This window comes from Lepidochelys kempii, chromosome 20 (assembly GCF_965140285.1).
Source record: "Lepidochelys kempii isolate rLepKem1 chromosome 20, rLepKem1.hap1, whole genome shotgun sequence".
In the NCBI taxonomy this organism is placed as follows: Eukaryota; Metazoa; Chordata; order Testudines; family Cheloniidae; genus Lepidochelys; species Lepidochelys kempii.
Genome location: NC_136399.1, coordinates 740,623 through 759,757, shown reverse-complemented (window position 1 = coordinate 759,757; position 19,135 = coordinate 740,623). Strand labels below are relative to the sequence as shown.

General features: G+C 48.7%; 1 protein-coding gene across 8 annotated transcripts in view; it reads right to left on the bottom strand.

Moving 5' to 3' along the window:
• DIP2B (DIP2 acetate--CoA ligase B (putative)) overlaps positions 1-19,135 on the bottom strand; it is a 133,851-nt gene that overhangs the window by 13,155 nt on the left and 101,561 nt on the right. For 7 of the 8 annotated variants that reach the window (XM_073319096.1, XM_073319099.1, XM_073319098.1 and 4 more), the window contains 13 exons: positions 18,700-18,780; positions 17,858-17,985; positions 16,929-17,043; positions 15,271-15,472; positions 14,230-14,339; positions 14,005-14,085; positions 12,762-12,885; positions 5,607-5,728; positions 4,336-4,447; positions 3,199-3,308; positions 2,344-2,474; positions 1,591-1,759; positions 474-644 (listed from right to left, as the gene is read on the bottom strand). In XM_073319096.1, the coding sequence (XP_073175197.1) occupies positions 474-644; positions 1,591-1,759; positions 2,344-2,474; positions 3,199-3,308; positions 4,336-4,447; positions 5,607-5,728; positions 12,762-12,885; positions 14,005-14,085; positions 14,230-14,339; positions 15,271-15,472; positions 16,929-17,043; positions 17,858-17,985; positions 18,700-18,780 (1,656 nt within the window). The remainder of the gene's footprint in view (positions 1-473; positions 645-1,590; positions 1,760-2,343; positions 2,475-3,198; positions 3,309-4,335; positions 4,448-5,606; positions 5,729-12,761; positions 12,886-14,004; positions 14,086-14,229; positions 14,340-15,270; positions 15,473-16,928; positions 17,044-17,857; positions 17,986-18,699; positions 18,781-19,135) is intronic. The other variant, XM_073319103.1, reaches the window with a different exon arrangement.

Below are 19,135 nucleotides of genomic sequence, written 5' to 3'. Positions count from 1 at the left end.
GGCTGCCAGCCGATATGTCTGTTCTGAATGCTCCAACCATCACTCCTACCTGTGGAGTGGCAATGCTGGGAAACTGGAAAAAAAGTGCTGGAATAGATACAACCTTACAGTAGGCCACACCTTGAGAGAAATTATCCCATGGCACTACCCCTTGCATTCATGACTAACATCACTGTGGCAACTGCAGTTATTGCTTACAGAGAAATGTGAAAGTTTGGAAGTATATCAGGTGTTTTTAGATTCTTTAATGCAATCTGGCAGCTGGAAACAAGGAGGCACTGCCTGCACTATGCACCTTGGTGCTCTCCACAGAGCACCAGAGAGAGCTCAAACTCTGGTCTGAGAAGCGAAGTTAACAATTTAGCAGCATGTGTTGGTTATGAAGAGTTTGCCAATTCAGAGCTCAATGCAATCTGGAAACCTGGTGCCACTGACAACATAATGGTCTTCCACATTAAATACCCCTTTGATACCTGTAAACAGATAGCTACGTTGACTCTTGACCCAAAGGTGGTGCTCACAGCACGGGATGACAGGCCAATGTCTTTGAAAAGCTTGGAGAAGGACTGAGTGAGAGAAATTCGTGGCCGCTCTTCTGCAACAACCACACAGGTCCGGACACAGGACAGATTAATTCCTCTTGCCTGCAGAACCATGATAAATGCAAACAATTGCTGCTCTGCCTCTAACAAACGAAGCAGAGTCCCACAGAAGACTGTTTGCCCCCTCCTCCACACTTAAACAGCTCCAGAAGTGAAGGATACCCTCCCATTACTCCACTCATGATAAATGTACCTTACTGTGTCCCTGTTGGCAGGCTATCAAATGTGACTCTGATCAGGCAGCCCAAAAAGCATAAATGGAATAATGGCATTTTCAATTCTGCTTCCTATCCAGCTATAAGGAATATAGCTTTCTGCATTTCTGTAGTACCTCATCCCTGAATTTAACTAAGCCTCACCACACCCCTGCTGGGTAGCTCAGGATCATCACTCCCATTTAGAAGATGAGGAAAAATGGAGGCACAAAAGGATGAAGTGACTTGCTGAAGGTCACACTGAGGCTACAGCAGAGCTGGGCACAGACCCCTCAGGTATGTGCTCTAACCACTGGAAGACATCACTGCTGCCTCATAATTAAAGAACAATGGACAGCACTACCAGCTTTGCAGAGCTTCACAGTAACCTATGTGACTGGGGATATCATGCAAGGTATGAAACCTCAGAACATTTTGTACAGTCAGTGGTGCACGATTGAGTGGGGACTTTGTAGATGGAAGCACAAAGCCAGTTTTAGGAAAACAGATGCAAGAAGTAATCATAAACCTTGAGCATATTTATTTTTTCCTCCTGCTCTTCCAGAGAGTTGTGCGGCTGCTTAATGGATTGGCCAGCAGATATGCTGTATCTTCAGCTGGCCTAGAGCCCTTCAGCAGGCTGATGGTATATAGCGGACTATTCATGCAGCATGATGCTGCGGCTACTGCCTCACCCTTCTAAGGTTTGTTCTAACAGTCATCTCCATTTGCTTTAGCACAAGACTGGATACCGACTTTTAAAATCAGTGTAAGATACTGACAAAGGTTCTTACCTTTAACATTTCGACCTGATTTCCAAGTCCCTTTGTGCACAACTCCATGACTGAATAGGAACAGAAAGTGTCCCTTATTTTGTACTGACTGACCGTGGAAAGCCAGAGGAAAAGATTGGATTCCAACTCCATAGGAGGAATTAAGATGGACTGGTGACCAGAATACACGCTGCCATAGAAGATTAGAGAGAAAAATTTTACTCTAGAAGCTGGTTAGCATTAAGTCTGTTTTTTGTTATTTTTGGTCACCGATACATAGGGATGTTAGGCCCAAACGTAGGTAATGGGATTCCATGTCTGGGATAATTTGATGACAACACTAGTGCCCATCTCCTTTATAATGTGCAGCAACATTCTATTCATAATAAAAACACCTTGTAACTGAGAAGTAGGGCACACAGTTCCCATTGCCAATGTGAAGGAGAAATGCAGGCTCTGCAAAATATATTCCATCATACTATGAAACCAACAAAAAAAAAAATGGGAGAAACTTTCTAGAGCTAGTAATCTCTTGCAGTGCATCTATACGTTACTAAGAGAAAAACAGTCACACTGGATAGATCTTAAAACTGGAAAGGAAGGGGGTCATGTTATTGAGCATCCAGAGCCAGATCCTGAGCTGGTATAAACTGGAATCATTCCACTGAAGACAATGGAGCTGTGTCAATTTATACCAGTTGAACATCTAGCTCTCCATTTCCGGTTTTAACACCGATCAATATCTTACCCTTTTGTTTTCATTCCAACTCATACCTGCAAAGGCACCAGAGCGTAAAGCCAAGTCCGCAGTAGGGATCAAGACAAATGGCAATCTGCCGAGAGGAATAGAGCTCACACTGGAGCTTTATCGCCCTGCAAAGAGCATTCACTGCTGCGTGGGACATCTGTAACAAAAGAAAGGGAGAGATACAGTGTTGAAATCCAAGAACATAGGAATAGGATTTCTCTGAGTCAGCTGGTACGGTGAGATATGGGCTTGGTTTCCTAACAATGCTACTCCACAAATTAACTACCCTTATCGCACATGGTGAGTGCAAAACATTGTAGAATCTTCCACACAAAGCTCTGTTTATCTTAGATCATTAAAGCATGTTATAAAAGGAGCAGCAGCTTCAGTTTCTCACTGTACACCTCCCACAGCATCTGAGCCCAGCCAGCACCCCACACCAGAGCCTAAGGGCTAAGTTTTTACGCCTGTTTTTTTCACACCCTCTTCTCTGTTACCAACTGCCAGAGCTACTCTCTGCTTTCAGTGGAGGCCAGCGAATGCTTTTCCAATAGTTCACTGTTAGCCGAGACTGCAAAGCGACACCATCATCATTCCCTGACCACCTAAATATGCGATTCTTCGTCAGCCTGGGCACCTGAAATCCTGAGGCTGCTTCTGACCTCAGTCTTCCTGCATGGCAGCACAAGGCAGAGCTGCTTTACCAGCCTGAAGCCAGGCTGCATTTTTTTGGATCTGCCAATACGTAGCTTTACTCTCCCAGTTTATTAGCTGGGACAAGTGATCTTTATATCAAATCACAAGACCCACTTAAAAAGAAAAAAAGTTTCAGCCAAACAAAGACTATATGAGACCTTCTTTCCCAGCAAGTGTTCCTGTACCTTCACTCCCGTAAGCATGCCTGTCGTGGACACACTAAAATCTAGGTATGCCAACATCTCTGGTGTGGGTGGTTTATAGAGCTGAGGTAGCCGCTTCCTGGGCAAGTCATCTGTGTGGGTAAGAAACAAAGTCTTATGATTCTGTTGTTTCTGAATTGGGATTCTTAGGGATGGTGGAATTTTCAATGACTAGGATGATATGAATGCGGGAGAAAAGCAAGCCTTCTTGATAATTAACTGTGGAATTACCTTCCACAAGAGTGACCAACATGTCTCGCTGCTTTCAGGAGAAAGTGCAAGGGCCATTTCTAGGTCAAAGCTTTCCCATTAAAAAAAATCTGTCTGCTCTTGGAAACGAGGAGAAAAGAATCTAGCTGTGTGTGAGAACCCTATTCATTTGGACTGTAAGGTGCTCTGATACCACTCTGAGGAGTAAAGGGTGGGGAGATTCAATCAATGTTGTGAGGCACTGCATCAAATACGTAAATGCTATCAAGATATTACACTTGTCATGTGCCATTCAGTGCTTGTCCTCTCTTCTTCTGAAGCTGCCAAAAAGGGGGTCAAGCCAGTGCTAACTATGACATGGATACCTGTTCTGAGGCCACTAACTCCACTAACATCAACTGAACTTTCAATTTTACCCCCATGCTATAATTCTACATGGGGCTCAGCTCTGCACAAGGAACAATTAGAGTTTCCAGGGTCAACCATGGGTCAGATTACAAGGAAATCCCAGCCTTGTCTCTAAACACTCTTTGTTCAAATTAATTCAAGAACATTCAACATTTTTAGTCTAGGGGCTAGAAAATCTTGCGACACCCTCCCTGCTCCATCTGGCATTGTATCCTTCCCACAAATTGCTTTCCTCATTCACAAATGTCAAATCTCATAATAGGAGACTGTCTGCACAGCCCCCACCTTCTCCGCTTTTTTTTTAATTGTATAAGGGTGTAAAAGCTGCGAGCAGCTGAACCACGGTCTCTCTGAGATGTTTTTTCTGAGCATTTAAGCCCCCAGAGCAGCCAGTCAGATCATGTCTGTATTGGCAACGTCAGAACCCCTTACAGAGTCAATCAGAATCCCCACGCACAGCTTTGAAAATCTTTGAAATACTTGGCAAAGAGAAGCTCTCACCTGTGTCAGTGATGGTTGGCCAGGTTTTCACATCCACAGCAGCAGCTGCCTCTCTGGATTTCAGTAGTCTCATTAAGGTCTGAGTTGTGAGAATGCAGGCAGCTTTGCTGACCTAAAAAAATAACCAACCAATGATTGCTAGAAAGTGAAAGAGAAACACATGTGGCCTTTCAAGCCCCATAACTAGTGGAGGCTGTGGGTATGCTTGTGCAATGCACTTTCCCCACCTGTGGGTTGTTTGCTATTCCAAAACACACCACCCTGCTCAGCCAAGACCCCAAATTCAGACTAAAATGCAAAGTGGCAAGATCTTTGGACAGGCTGAGTAGGGATGTTATGTCAGGTAGCAACTGGACAGTAGCTCTCCTTCCATACCTACAGAGTCAACCTAGGCCAGTTACTGTAATTAGTAGGTAACTTGTAGACTGGCACTTGTCTAGTAGTCACTTAAAGGTACAGTGTTGCACTAAGGAAGTGTTATTTACTCCTTCTCATAACACAAGAGCTAGGGGGTCACCAAATGAAATGAATAGGCAGTGGGTTTAAAAACAAACAATAAGAAGTATTTCTTCACACAATGCACAGTCAACTTGTGGAACTCTTTGCCAGAGGATGTTGTGAAGGCCAAGACTATAACAGAGTTCATAAAAGAACTAGATAAATTCATGGAAGATAGGTCCATCAATGGCTATTAGCCTGTGTTTGCCAGAAGCTGGGAATGGGCAACAGGGAATGGATCACTTGATGGTTACCTATTCTGTTCATTCCCTCTGAAGCACCTGGCACTGGCCGCTGTTGGAAGACAGAATACTGGGCTAGATGGAATCATAGAATATCAGGGTTGGAAGGGACATCAGGAGGACATCTAGTCCAATCCCCTGCTCAAAGCAGGACCAATCCCCAACTAAATCATCCCAGCCAGGGCTTTGCCTTTGGTCTGATCCAGTATGGGTGTTCTTATGAGTTATTAGGTGGTAACAAGACTGTGGGTCATGTAAGTTAGCCTATTCCTGTTACCATGTATTTTGCAGCAACTTGTGTCACCCCTGTTACAGCCAGAGGAAGCGCTTTGTTATACTGAATTCTCATTTATGAAACAAAAGTTATACAGCTAGAGACAGTTCATTCTGACCCAAGAGGGTGTTCTAATATACTGCAGCCATGAAAGATAGCATAAGAGATTTCATTCTTACTACTCTCCAGATCCAAACATCAGAATAATGGTGCCCCATGGGTGCCAGGCCCATAGGTTGCAGCTTCCCATTACTCACATCTACAATCATTCGCACAGTGGGCAGCGTCGCAGTGAGGTTCTGAGCATGAGGTGGTCGAACGGTCACAGGAATGCAGCCAGCATACAAACAGCCATAGAACGCAGCGATTAGTTCAATGCCTGCAAGAACACAAGAGGCTGTCACACAAGTGCTGACTGATGTCCTCGTGACACTAACCTCTACTCCAGTGGTTCCCAAGCCGTGGGCCATGCCCCCTAGGGGGGCACGGAGGAATTTTGGGGCGGGGGTGCATGGCAGAGTCTGGGTCAGCCCCCACAGGGGGGTCCAGAAGGGAGTGCCCACTCTGACCCCAGCCCAGACACGCCCCCAGCTGCTCTGTCTCCAGGCCACTCCACCTAGAGTCCCAGCTCCTCCCCCCGCCCCAGTTCTGCCCCCAGGTCTGCCTTCAGCCCAAGCTCCTCTGCTGAAGCAGCCTTGGCTGTGCAGCAATGTGGGGGGGGGGGACAGATTCCATTACTGGTAAGGGGGGCACGGAATCGCTGATTGGAGCACTGCTCTGCTGAAAGCTGCATCATCTCTGGCATGCTGGATGATGGCATAGTGAGAGGTGAATGTATGTATCGAGGACCAAGTTGCTGCCCTGCAGATTTCGGTTATCTGGGCCAGGAACACCGCTGATGAGGCCTGAGCCCTCGTGGAGTGTGCCATAAGAGCCGGGTCTGGTATTTTGGCCAGCCTGTAGCACATATGGATACATGACATGATCCAGGAAGGTATCCTTTGAGATGAGACTGGCAGTCCTTTCATCTGGTCTGCCCCCACTACAAACAACTGGTTCGACTTTCTGAATGGCTTAGTGCGCTCAATGTAAAAGGCTAGTGTTGGCTAACATCGAGAGAGCACAGCCTCTGCTCACGGCTACTGGCATGAAGCTTAGGATAAAAAACAGGCAAGAAAACGTCCTGACTAGTGTGGAAGTGACACACCCTTAGGAAGAAAGGCCGGGTGAGGTCCGAGTTGCACCTTATCCCTGTGGAAAACTGTATAGGTTGCGTTAGAGGTAAGAGCCTTTAACTCAGACACCCTCCTAGCTGATGTAATAGCAACCAGAAAGCCTACCTTCCACGACAGATAGAGAAGGGAGCAAGTTGCCAGCGGTTCAAATGGGGGCCCCCATCAGTCTGGAGAGGACCAGGTTAAGGTCCCACGTGGGGACAGGCTGTCTGATCTGGGGATGGAGCTGTTCCAGACCCTTGAGGAACTGACCAACCATAGGGTTGGTGAAGTTGGAGCGTCCAGACGCTCCCGGGTGGAAGGCTGAGATAGTAACGACGTGTACCTTTATGGAGGACGCTGCCAGGCCTTGCTGTTTCAGGTGCAGAAGGTACTCTAAGAAGTACTAGTAAGAAGGTACTAACACGGCTGCTACTCTGAAATCTCTAAGATGAGAGGCAGAGGTGCCTGGAGAGGCGGTATATGACACTGATCACACCAAGTACATCTTTTCCACTTCGCCAGATACGTGGCTCTAGTGGAGGGCTTCCTGCTGCCGAGGAGGACCTCCCTTACCTGTACTGAGCACGGAAGCTCCATGGGGTTCATAGAGTTCATGAGGTGGAGGGACTGCAGGTGGAGGTGATGAAGGTGAATGATCAGGTCAGGGAGGAGAGGCAACGTGATCGGGGCATCCACCGACAGTTCCAGGAGCGTGGTGTACCAATGTTGTCGAGGCCACATTGGTGCCACCAGAATTATCTCTGCCCCATCCCTGCAAACCTTAAGTAGGACCTTGTGCACGAGAGGGACCGGGGAAAGGCGTAGAGCAGGCGGCCTCCCCAGGGTAGCAGGAGTGCGTCCATGATTGAGTCTGGGCTGTGTCTCTGGAAGGAGCAGAACATTGGGCACCTTCTGTTGCTCTGGGTGGTGAACAGCTTGAACTGGGAAAACCCCCACCTTGGAAGATGGACCACTTGTGATTGCAGAAGGACCTGCCGAGACGGTCCACCAGTGTGTTCTGAACTCCTGGTAGATAGGATGCTTCCAGGTGAATGGAGTGGGCTATGAAGAATTCCCATAGCTGGAGGGCTTCCCAACATAGGGGAGAGGACCAGTCTCCACCCTGCTTGTTGATGTAAAACACGGCCATGGTGTTGTCCGTCAGAACTGCTACATACTGACCTCGTAGTTGGGCCTGAAGGGTCTGGCATGCTAGTCGCACTGCCCTCAGCTCCTTGATATTGATATGGAGAGAGAGCTCATCCTGCGACCACAAGCCCTGCATTTGGAGGTCTCCCAAATGTGCAACCCCTCCCAGAGTTGACACGTCTATTACCAGTGACAAGGAAGGCTGAGGGCTGCTGAAGGGGACTCCTTCATACACTGTCCGAGGGTCAAGCCACCACTGAAGGGACTCAAACACCTGCCCTGGCACCGTGATGACTGAATTCAGGCTGTTGCGTCCCGGGCGATAGGCCGAAGCGAGCCTCGCGTGTAGAGGCCTGAGCCTCAGTGCAGGCTGTCATGTGGCCGAGGAGACTCAGGCATCCCCTTACTGTGGTGGTCGGGTATTGCCGGAGGCCTTGAAGGACATCCATCATGGCTTGGAATTGGGACGCTGGCCAAAGTGGTCTTGCCTGAACAGAATCTAAAACTGCCCCGATTAATTCTGTTCTTTGGGTTGGTACTAAGGTTGACTTGTTCAAGTTGAGAAGGAGACCCAGTCTCTCGAATGTAGATCTGACCAACTGGGCTTCAGACTCCACCTGCCCCCTGGTGCGGCCCCTGAGCAGCCAGTCATTGAGGTAGGGGTATACCTGCACCTGCCTCCAATGGAGGAAAGCAGCCATGACCAACATGCACTTGATTGATGAACACTTGGGGGGCTATTGAGAGGCCAAATGGAAGGACCGTGAATTGATAATGTTTGTGGTCGAACATGAAGCGTAGGACTCGCCTGTGTGCAGGCCGAATAGCTACATGGAAGTACAAGTCTTTCATGTCGAGGGCAGCGTACCAGTCTCCCGGATCCAGAGAGGGAATAATTGTGCCCAGGGAGACCATGCAGAATTTCAACTTTATCACAAACTTGTTGAGTCCTTGCAGATCTAGAATGGGTCTGAGACCCCTCCCCTTGGCTTTGGGGATTAGAAAGCATCAGGAATAGACCCCCTTGCCCAAGGAACCTCCTCCACTGGTCCCATGGCAAGGGGCGCCTGCACCTCCTGGATAAGGAGTTGCTCGTGAAACGGTCCATGAAGAGGGACGGGGAAGGGAGGTAGGAGGGAAGATAGGAGCAGAATTGGAGAGAATACCCCATTTCTACTGTACAGAGAACCCAGCAATCTGAAGTTATCTGGGACCAAGCATCGCAGATGTGGGACAGACAATTCAAGAAAGACGGGGAAGGATCCAGAAGTGAGGCTGGTGCGCTGTCCTCAGGCACAGCTTCAAAAGGTCTGCTTGGAAAACTGACGATGGTTTAATCGGTCCCTGGCCCTGCCCAGGCAGGGGGCTCAAAGGCTTTCGTCTGCCATTCCTGCCCCTTCTATAAAAGTCCTGCCTTGGCCGAGGAGGATAGGAGTGCTGCTGCTGAGACTTGAAATGTTTGCATTGGGTTGCTGGGGTGTGCATATTGAAGGACTTCATGGTAGCCGTGGAGTCCTTTAGGCCATGCAGCCGAGAGTCAGTCTGCTCCATAAACAGATCTGCCCCATCAAAAGGCAGGTCCTGCATGGTCTGTTGAACCTCAGGCGGGAGTCCTAAGGTCTGCAGCCATGAGCTACACCTCATGGCGACGCTGGAGAACAAGATGTGCGCCGCCGAGTCCGCAGCGTCCAGTTTTGAGGCCTGTAAAAAGGTCCGTGCCACCACCTTTCCCTCCTCCACTATCGCTCCAAACTCCTCCCTGGACTCTGTTGGCACCAGCTCCTTAAACTTAAGCATCGAGTTCCAGGAGCTGAAGCAGTATCTACTCAGAATTGCCTGCTGGTTGGCAATCCTGAGTTGCAACCCCCCCATGGAATACACTTTGCACCCAAATAAGGACGCTTGGGGTCCTTGCACTCAGCTGCTGGGCTTGTTGTCCCTGCCGCTCCTTTTCATTTACTGCAGCCACCACCAACGAGCAAGGCTGCGGGTGTGTGAAGTGGTATTCGTACCCCTTAGATGGGATGAAATACTTCCCAGCCTCCATCCCTCTTACCACGAAGGGTGTGGAGAGGGTCTGCCAAATGGTCTTAGCATTGGCCTGTATGGTCTTGATGAGGGGTAGAGCCACCCCCGATGGGCCTTCTGGGGCCAGGAAGTCGACCACCGGGTCCTCCGACTCCACCACCTCCTTGGCCCGCAAGCCCATATTTTGCGCCACCCTGCGAAGGAGGTCCTGGGGGGCACGGCTGTCTATGGGGAGCGGTCCAGAGACTGAAGTGCCTGCAACCGCCTCGTCCGGGGAGGATGACGAGGAGGCTAATGGGGGAACAGGGTCCTCCTGATCCTCTTGGTCTCCAGTGGCCTCCTGTTCTGTCTCTTTGTCAGGGCAAACCACACCTGGATCAGGCTCAGGAGCTGGGGTTAGTTCCAGGGGAGGTAGTGTGACCGGTATGTACTCGGCACCCCTAGGGGTGGGGCGACTGGCTGATGCCTCCGGGACCTGCGGTTCAGAAGTTGCTGGACAGGAACCTTTGGATTGGGCGCCCTGGGCCTTGTGGTATGCCCACGGGGTTCAAAATGGCCACTGTGCTGGTTTCAGCCACTGCCCCGGCCATGGCCCTGCCCCCATGTCAGGCCTTCCAAGGCCTGACCAGTGTTGGCCCCACTCTGAGTACGTAGACCCCGTCTCTCAAGTCCAAAGACAGGGACCGGGACCGCAATGGCCAGGACGGTGCCGAACAGAGCTGGACTGGGGAGCAGTGCCGCAAGGTTGGGGAGCGGTGTCACGATTTGGAGTGGTGCCGCAATCGGAATCTGTGCGGTGATGCTGACCGGTGCTGGGAGTGGGACCTGCTGCGCGACGGGGATCGGCGTGAGGATCAGCATCGCCATCAGGAGCAGCGCCGCGACTTCACTGGCAGTGCTGAGGGACGGAGCTTCACCAGTTTTCCTCGAGCCAGTGACACATCTTGCGGTACCAGAGGCTTGGCTCGAAGGACCGGGGACTGCGGTGCCATCATGGTGATGAGGTCCCTCATGGCCTCAAAGGTGCCTAGGGTGGACAGCAATTCCACCTCCTCAATGACCTGGCTCGGGGAGTCCAATGGCACTGGACTCAGCGGTCCCCGTTCCAAAGTCTTCAGCCCTGGGTGCTCTTCTGTGGGACGCACCCCATTGGCCAGCTCCAAAGGGGTGGGTCTCTGAGTCAAAGATCCACTCCTCCCCTGCTTCCAGTGCCTTCTATCACTGCCGCCGGGGCGCTGCGCGCCGATGAGCTCAGTGCTCAGTCTTGCTGCGCTGATGTAGGTTGCAGTCTAAGTGCCGTCTCCACAAGGAACTGCTTGAGGCAAAAGTCTTGCTCTTTTTTTGTTCTGGGATGAAACCCTTTACAAAGGCTGCACTTGTCCGCTTGGTGTGCTTCCCCCAGACACTTTAAGCAAGCATTGTGGGGGTCGCCCGTTGGCATGGGCTTATTGAAGGACTTGAAGGGTTTGAACCCTTGGGATTTAGGTATACCTTGAGTCCCAACGGGGAATGCGGTTGGGGTGAAGGGGAAGACCGCCCAGTTCCAACAGCTATCTCCTGTAACCGAAAACACTAAAACTAAACTTAATGAGGTGTGACAAAGTTCCTGCTCTACCTTGGTGGGTTTTGCGCTTATTGGTGGATTTGCTCGCCTTGGAGCTTCCCGGCAGCACTCAGCTTGGCCGTTTTTCTGAATTCACAGTTCAGGTTGACTCCTCCTGTGTCTGACCAGGAGTTGGGAGGATTTGGGGGGAATCCGGGCCCGGCCCCTACTCCGGGTTCCAGCCCAGGGCCCTGTGGAATGCAGCTGTCTAGAGTGCCTCCTGGAACAGCTGTGTGACAGCTACAACTCCCTGCAGCTACTTCCCCATGGCCTCCTCCCAACACTTTATCCTCACCATAGGACCTTCCTCCTGGTGTCTGATCATGCTTGTACACCTCAGTCCTCCAATAGTCCGTGTTCTCACTCTCAGCTCCTAGTGCCTCTTGCTCCCAACTCCTCACATACACACCACAAACTGAAGTGAGCTCCTTTTTAAAACCCAGGTGCCCTGATTAGCCTGCCTTAATTGATTCTAGCAGCTTCTTGAATGGCTGCAGGTGTTCTAATCAGCCTGTCTTAATGGTCTCCAGAAGGTTCCTGATTGTTCTGGAACCTTCCCTGTTACCTTACCCAGGGAAAAGGGACCTACTTAGCCTGGGGCTAATATATCTGCCTTCTATTACTCTCCTATCGCCATCTGGCCTGACCCTGTCATAGAGGCTAGGAATAACTGTGAACTAAACTAAACTGAAAGCTAGGGAAAACAAGGAGAGCTTGCTAAACAAGTCACCGCAGTTCCAATGACTGTCACTGGCGGTAAGAAGGAACTGAGGAGGTCCCACATTGGGTCGGCAGGGTCATATATTGAGAGCCATGAAGGCACCACTCCATGGGTGCTGCTAGGGACGACTGAAAGACAGCCACCTCTGTGGTGGAGAGTAGCCACCAAATGGCATGCAGAACATTCTCACAGGAGCAAGGCCTCAATATGTCCACACAGAACAGACAGGACCCAGAAGTCCCTTGGAGTACGGACAACCCCCGTTCTCCATTAGATCCAATGTGGCCACAAAAGAATTTTCAAATAAAACTTTGACAGTATCAGTGGGATCTTTGATGTCCACAGGCACAAGACTTGAGCTTCTAAGATTTCATCTGAAAGGCCAAGACACAGTAATATACACAGAACTCAGTGCATCTGTCGGAATGAAATCAAACTGAGTCAGCCTTTCCAGGATTCAATACAGCCTAGGGATGCCAAGCCTGATGCTGAGACCCCTAATGCACCCCAGTCCCTATGAAACATAACTACTTGGTGTTAAAACCAGACCAGTTACATGGTCGACTCCGGGTATCACCATTCAACAATGAAAGCAGCATCCGCACTGGGAGTCTTACAAGTTTTGAAAGTTGGATTAATGGGTTGTTGTGCATTTTCCCAGTATGGATTCTGGCCCGCACCAACATGACCTTACCAGGAGGATAGAGTAGCACCACATTGTCTCCTGCATTCAGATGTCCCTTGTCATACAGAACTGATGCAATTCTCTCTGCTCTCTTGTGCAACTGGAGGCATGTGGCTGTGCACACAGGAGTTCCCTTGAAAGGAGAGAGAAATGTACTGAATAAGAGCTGGGACAGCACAAGTCAGCTGCACAAAGGGCAGCACAGACGGAAGTTTATACAGTCAGAGTCAATCCATACCCATTAGCTACCATGGATAGACTGTGGGTGCCTGATGGGCCATTTATCCAGTGTTTAATGTCACCGAAATGCATTGAACTGATCCTACTCCTAGGAAATGTCACTTATCAGGGACTTGATTCAGCAGGGTTCTCCTGCACTTACTGTGCTATGCAGCTCCCTGACAACACACACACAAACTGAACTTCTAAGGTGGTGCAAGGGCTGATGGGACCTGCAGTCTCCAGGCGGTTTTAAAGCAAAGTGCAGCAATTGTTAAAGAATGAGCAGTATCTTCTAACATCTTCAGGTGAAAAAGGCTTCCAGTTCTGAAGAGTTAAACTTTAAAATTAACCCAAAGCCTTAGGTTGCATGTTAAGGTTTTATACACTTCACCTTGGAGACCTCAACTCTCTCTCACACACACACACACACACACACACACACACACAGAGTGTGTGCACGCACGCACACTGGGAATTATGTGAAGGAGCATGAGCCAGGAAAGTTTATTGAAACATCCTTCTGATTGTAGAGCTTCAAATCCCTCAAATCCCTGCCCCTTCCACAGGGGCAGAAAAGGGAGAGATTTCTGCAGCATATATGCAGGGAGGAGGAAGCGGGGAGAAGAAGAGATCAAGAATTTGGCATGGCTCCTGAATGATCCTCTGAAAAAAGTTCTTTAAAACATAGGCGGAGCAGCACCTTGACTCTGGTCATTTAATGATGGCACATTTATGATGTTACACAACACGAAGAGATGATGCTGTGAAGTTAATGAAAACTTTCCACATCAATGTCATGTTACCTCTGTAGTTACAGTGGCCATGACGACACTTCCATCCTGATGGCCAAGATGCACCCCCCTCACCTGAGACCCAACCCAGCCTTAGACTGTGGCAAGCTCCAGTTACGGCTGTAGAGGTCCCAAAACTGAATGTAGGACACCAAAGTGTGGATCATAGCCTCTGCCAAACCAGAGGCACGATAAACTGAGCCCAACGAAAGAACAAAACAAAACATGCTAATCCGTACCTTGGCGTTTAGCAGAAGGAAGAGCATGTGATCAGGGGTTGCTTGAGCTCTCCATTGTAACACCTCCGTCAGGAACTGGTGCTGCAACGAGAGGCAGTAGTGAGTGTCAGCACAAGTGTGCCGAAGAGGACAATTTCACATCACTCCTCCGTGTTTTATTCAACTGGGGCGTGAAATGCTTTCCCACATGCTGGCCACAATAACCGTCTGGCTGTAGGGATTTACCTTTCTAACCAAATCGTTGTCTTCTATTTGTCCAAGGTCCCTCCCAGCAGCCTGAGCAATGCGCTTCCCAGCAACCAGGTTCCCCACCATCACAGAGGCAGGGCCAACACCTGTTGGCAAAGAATAGCCGCACAGCCTTGTCAAAGGATGGAAACATTCAGAAACACTGGATATATTTTACAGTCTGCTGGGTGCAGTGCAGGCTAATGGTTAAAGCAGGGAAAAGACGTCAGAGCTCCCAGCTCTGGCAATGACTCAATGCATGACCTTGGGCAAGTCACTTCACCCTGGGACAGACTCATTTTCTCCTGCCTGAGAATTGGAGCTAACAAAACTACCGCCACCCCACAGGTTTCCCCCATGGGGAGATGCCAAGTGACTTCATTATGGGGTCAAACTGCTGGGGGAAGGAGGAATGCAGAAACTGGAAACATCCTAGTGAGTCATGTGCATTTTAGACGATAATAAGGCTGCATAATTGGGGTTAAAATGAAAGGGCATGGGCTACCTTGCTTTAGGTGACCCTGTGAGACAGGCTAAGTGCTGCACCAACAGCCCAGAATTACAGCATATAACCTGACCTACAAGGAGGTGATGCTAGCCTTAGCCTCCTGTAAAGCATGTGGTGTGCACTCAAGTGGAATGAGGATGAGTGAGCAGAGTGGAAGGCTGCCCCCCAAGACCAGGCTCCTCGAGAAGCATGGCAGCCACAAGGGTGGTTGAAGAGAACCCTGGAAGTGCAGAAGGGATTTCTTGCTGGGCTACCAGTCTCTACTTCAGAGGCCTCCTGCTCATCAGGGTAGTGAGCCTTACCTAGGATGGGGTTTGAAATGAGTTTCTGACAAACTGATACCCTACCAGGCCTGCCACTGGTGCAAGAGTCTCACTGCAAACCCCAGCAGCTAACACACATCTTAGCAAGGGGAACACAAGTGAAGCCATTAGCCTAATTTTCTAGGCCTGAGGCAAAAAGGTTCTGAGTTTACCCCTTGCATTCAAGCACTTGCCAGCATTCGCCAGGAGAGAAACACTCCGAGTTACCTGGTTGTTTCTGCCTGGGTTTTGGCAAGTTGGTCACACATGTGTGCGGGCACATGAGGATGTTACACGGGTGCAGCGAGCCCTCCAAAAAGTGCTGTTTGGTTTGAGAGATATGGATCCCTCCGAGAGGAGTTTTTGGCAAAGTGTTGGCTGGTACCAGAGCAAGACAATATACGCCCACTTGGTGAATGCTGTCAATTGCCTAGAGACAGAAAAGAAGAAGTTGCTCAACTGGGCAGAAGCTAGTATTATTGGGTGTCCTGACAAATTCCAGGAGCTTTTCCTGTATTTGTAAGCTCATTAGCTGCAGTGACCATCACTTTGTTCTGTATTTGTACAGTGCTTGGCACAAATGGGTTCTGGGCCATGACTGGGAATCCTAGCATCTACTGCAATACATACAAACAACATCTTGTTTGTAAAAAACAAAATCAGAACATAAAACGTCACTCACTTATGGGCCATAAGCAAATGCCAGGCAAAGGCAGTACACAGCTGTTCAGAGCAGCAGTGTTGGCTGCTTGCCTGATTTACCAAGTACCTGTAAAATGGATGTTTGAAAGAAGTCTTCTTGCTGCCCCTCAGAGCTTTAAAGACAAATTCCTGGCTACCTGGAGGGAGTCGCTGCCCTCTGCCTTCAGCAACACACCTTGAATACATTACCTGGAGGGCAAGTACTATAGCTGTAGTGTAAATAGCCCATGGAGAGAGTGGCAGAATGGAGCAGGCAACAGGCTAATCTCTGAGTGCCTTCCCTGGTTCCAAAACCAACAAGGCAGGAAGAGCACACTACCCCAGCCAGACTATAAACATGGGCACTGTGGAATACTAGGAAATGAGTAAGAGCCTGTTAGTGTCTCCTCCTTTACAATCCATCCCAACCACAGCACCAACTTTTGGTCATGAATGACTCAAATCTCAATCTGTCGAAAGCTGGTGACTCATCTGTTTCTAGTGAGTTTAGGGTTTATTTTGCAGACTCTTCAGCCCTGGAATTAACTATCAGCCTCTGCCTCTCGCCAGTATTCACACATTTTAACATATTACTCAGATCAGTGAATATAGCTAACATCCTGTAATTACTCTCTCACAAGCAAAAACTCCAAAACCAGGATTTGCCACTCATCCTGCATACACCATTTTCTTAAGAGCCAACTGTTTTGGATGTTTTACCTATTTTCAGTTATCAAATGGTTCCCAACACCTTACTGCTGCAATTGCTTCTCAGCTGATAACAAGTGCATCTTTAAAGAAGAATTGTTCTTAGAGCACCAGCATGATGTATGGGGCTAGGAGCCAGAGACCCCCGAGTTCTAATCCAGGTTCTGCTTTGGGGCACTGAGAAGGCAGTTTCACTTTTCTGTGCCTTGCCTGTGTAACAAAGGTAATGCTGATCTACCTCATTAAGGATTGCATTAGTTTGAGCCTCTGCTGCCTTTCCAGGACCTCCAAGACACACGGTCAGTACAGCCAATGCACATTACACACCCAACTTGCCATCTTCTGCCAAGAGGAATCATGATGATGGCCAGAAAGTGGCATCCGTCTGAGGCACGCTAATGTCATCTGAGTTGTCCACGTGCTGAAGGGGGGTGGGGGAAGGGAGGTGGTGTGCACACACAAGCCCAAATCTCTCACCCAGGTAGCTGGGCTCTTACCTGCAGCACTCGGCTCATCCACTGAAAACTGTCCTCTTCAGAAGCATCTGGCCGCTGCTCTGCCACCACCACGATCCTCTCATCATAAAACACAGAGACTGAAAACACAGCAATCCTGAGGGAAAGAATGTGGATCGGTAAGAATTACCATCCCACTTCCCTGGGAACACTGAAGTCCTGGAGATCCAAGGAAAGAGACTGACACTATGCACTAGCTAGGGAACAACTTCAAAGCTCCAGGGGCAGGGGAGAAAGGAGACGGTGAAGTTGAAACCACAGCAAACAGGGAAGGTAAAGATCATATTGGCCAGGTAAGTGAGTACTCCCACTCCGCAGAGAAGCTTCCTACATGCACACCAGCACTCTATTCTCCGGCTCCAGCCATCATGTGCCCATTCCAGCCTCTGCTAAATGTTAAACATGCCAGGATAGAGAAGGGTAAAATTTTCCAAAGCACTTAAGTGAACTAGCAGCCTAACTCCCACTGGCCGTCACTGGGATGTGACATCCTTTTGAAAACTATCCACAGCAAATATTAAATAAAATCCCAGATCTCTGGGAAAGAGATACAAACCAACTGGTTGCAGACCATGAGCCAACCACTAACTATTGGGGATCTGGAGGAAACATTCCCTAGGGGCTGTTATCCCAGAACTCCCCACTACAGGGTTTCTTGCACCTCCCTCTGAAGTAGCTTGTGCTGAAACAGTGTCAGAGAAAGGATACTGAATTAGACAGACCCCAGGCCTGATCCAATGTTGCCACTGCCATGGAGACTGAACAGTCAAGGAAACATTTTCTATGACTGAGGTCAAAAAAGTAACCCAGTTAAGAAAAAACAGGCAGCACAGAACATAACCACCCTGTCATGTTTTATTAAGAGACACAGACAAAGCCTGAAAAAAGAGCTGGGTTTCATTACCACTAACCTTCCTCTGTAGACTGTCTTTATTGATTCAACTGCTAATCCGGTTGCAACAATGTCATCAGCATTGTGTCTGCGCCCACTAACTGTCAGCAAGCCATCCATTTTTCCAACCACAAACACCAAGCTACCCTGAAAGGTAAAGGACACAGATACTCAGATGCCTTTGCTAGTTCATGCATCTTTAGTGATTGCTTTTGTGCACTGTTAGCTCAAACGCATTTGTTATAAATAGATTTAACAGCACTTTCTTTTTAGACTGGCTTCTATGAAAGAGAATTTAGATAAAATCATCTACATTATTCTAAAACTGCACAAGTGTGAATCAATTATAGAGCCCAAACATTATAGCACTTTTGTGCTAGAATTGGGAAACTAAGTTTTGTCTGGTTTAGCTTATGAAGAACTATGGGCTGATTACTATCTTGCAAGATGACAACATATTACATTTTGAAATATTTTTTATAAATAGACAATCATGTCACAGGTATTTACAATATATTTTGAAATTCCCTCTTGAATAGTGTGGGCGTGGCCAAAATCGGAGCCATGAAGTTGAGTGATACAACTATGGGATTGTGAAAAACTTGAAAAAACTTTGCCTGCTCCGGCTCAGTAAAGCTCAGTGGTTTGGCACACAATGCCTACAATGAGGTTGTATTAGGGTAATGTATTGGAAAAACAAGTTACTACTGGGGCAAGCAATCTCAGGCACCTGCCCCAACAGTCACAGCAAGTTAACAGTTTGCTTTGGTCACCAACTGCTTTTCTTTTTGGCATTTCAAGCCATTAGTTTTAACATCAAGATAAAACCATCAATCCAAGCACAAAAGCTATATGACGTACAGGTCCAACAAACCCCAGCAAGCCTGAGCGGACGAATGGCAGGTCGCCCACTGGAGAACCAGCCGAGTTGACAGGAATAACCTGAAACAGAAGACAGGCTACTGAGGGAGTTGATTCTCTCATCCTGGGATATACACCCCCCCTCCCACATCAGTGTGCTGCAGCAAGAGTCACACTAGATGCAAATGAATTTTGAGAAATAAATCCTCTCCTGCTACTGGGTTTTCCTCTGGAAAGTCTCAAATGACCAGCTATAGCATGGTGTCCCCCGGAGTGAACTTCACTTACTGAATCCTACCTCTGACATTAACTGGGATAGAAAAATCACTATGCTGCCAGAAGCCCGGATAAAACACCGATTTCTCTCTGACATGCAGATGAGGACTCTATTTGCAAACTATCTAATGCCATGAACTGGAGTAGAGCAAACACTGGA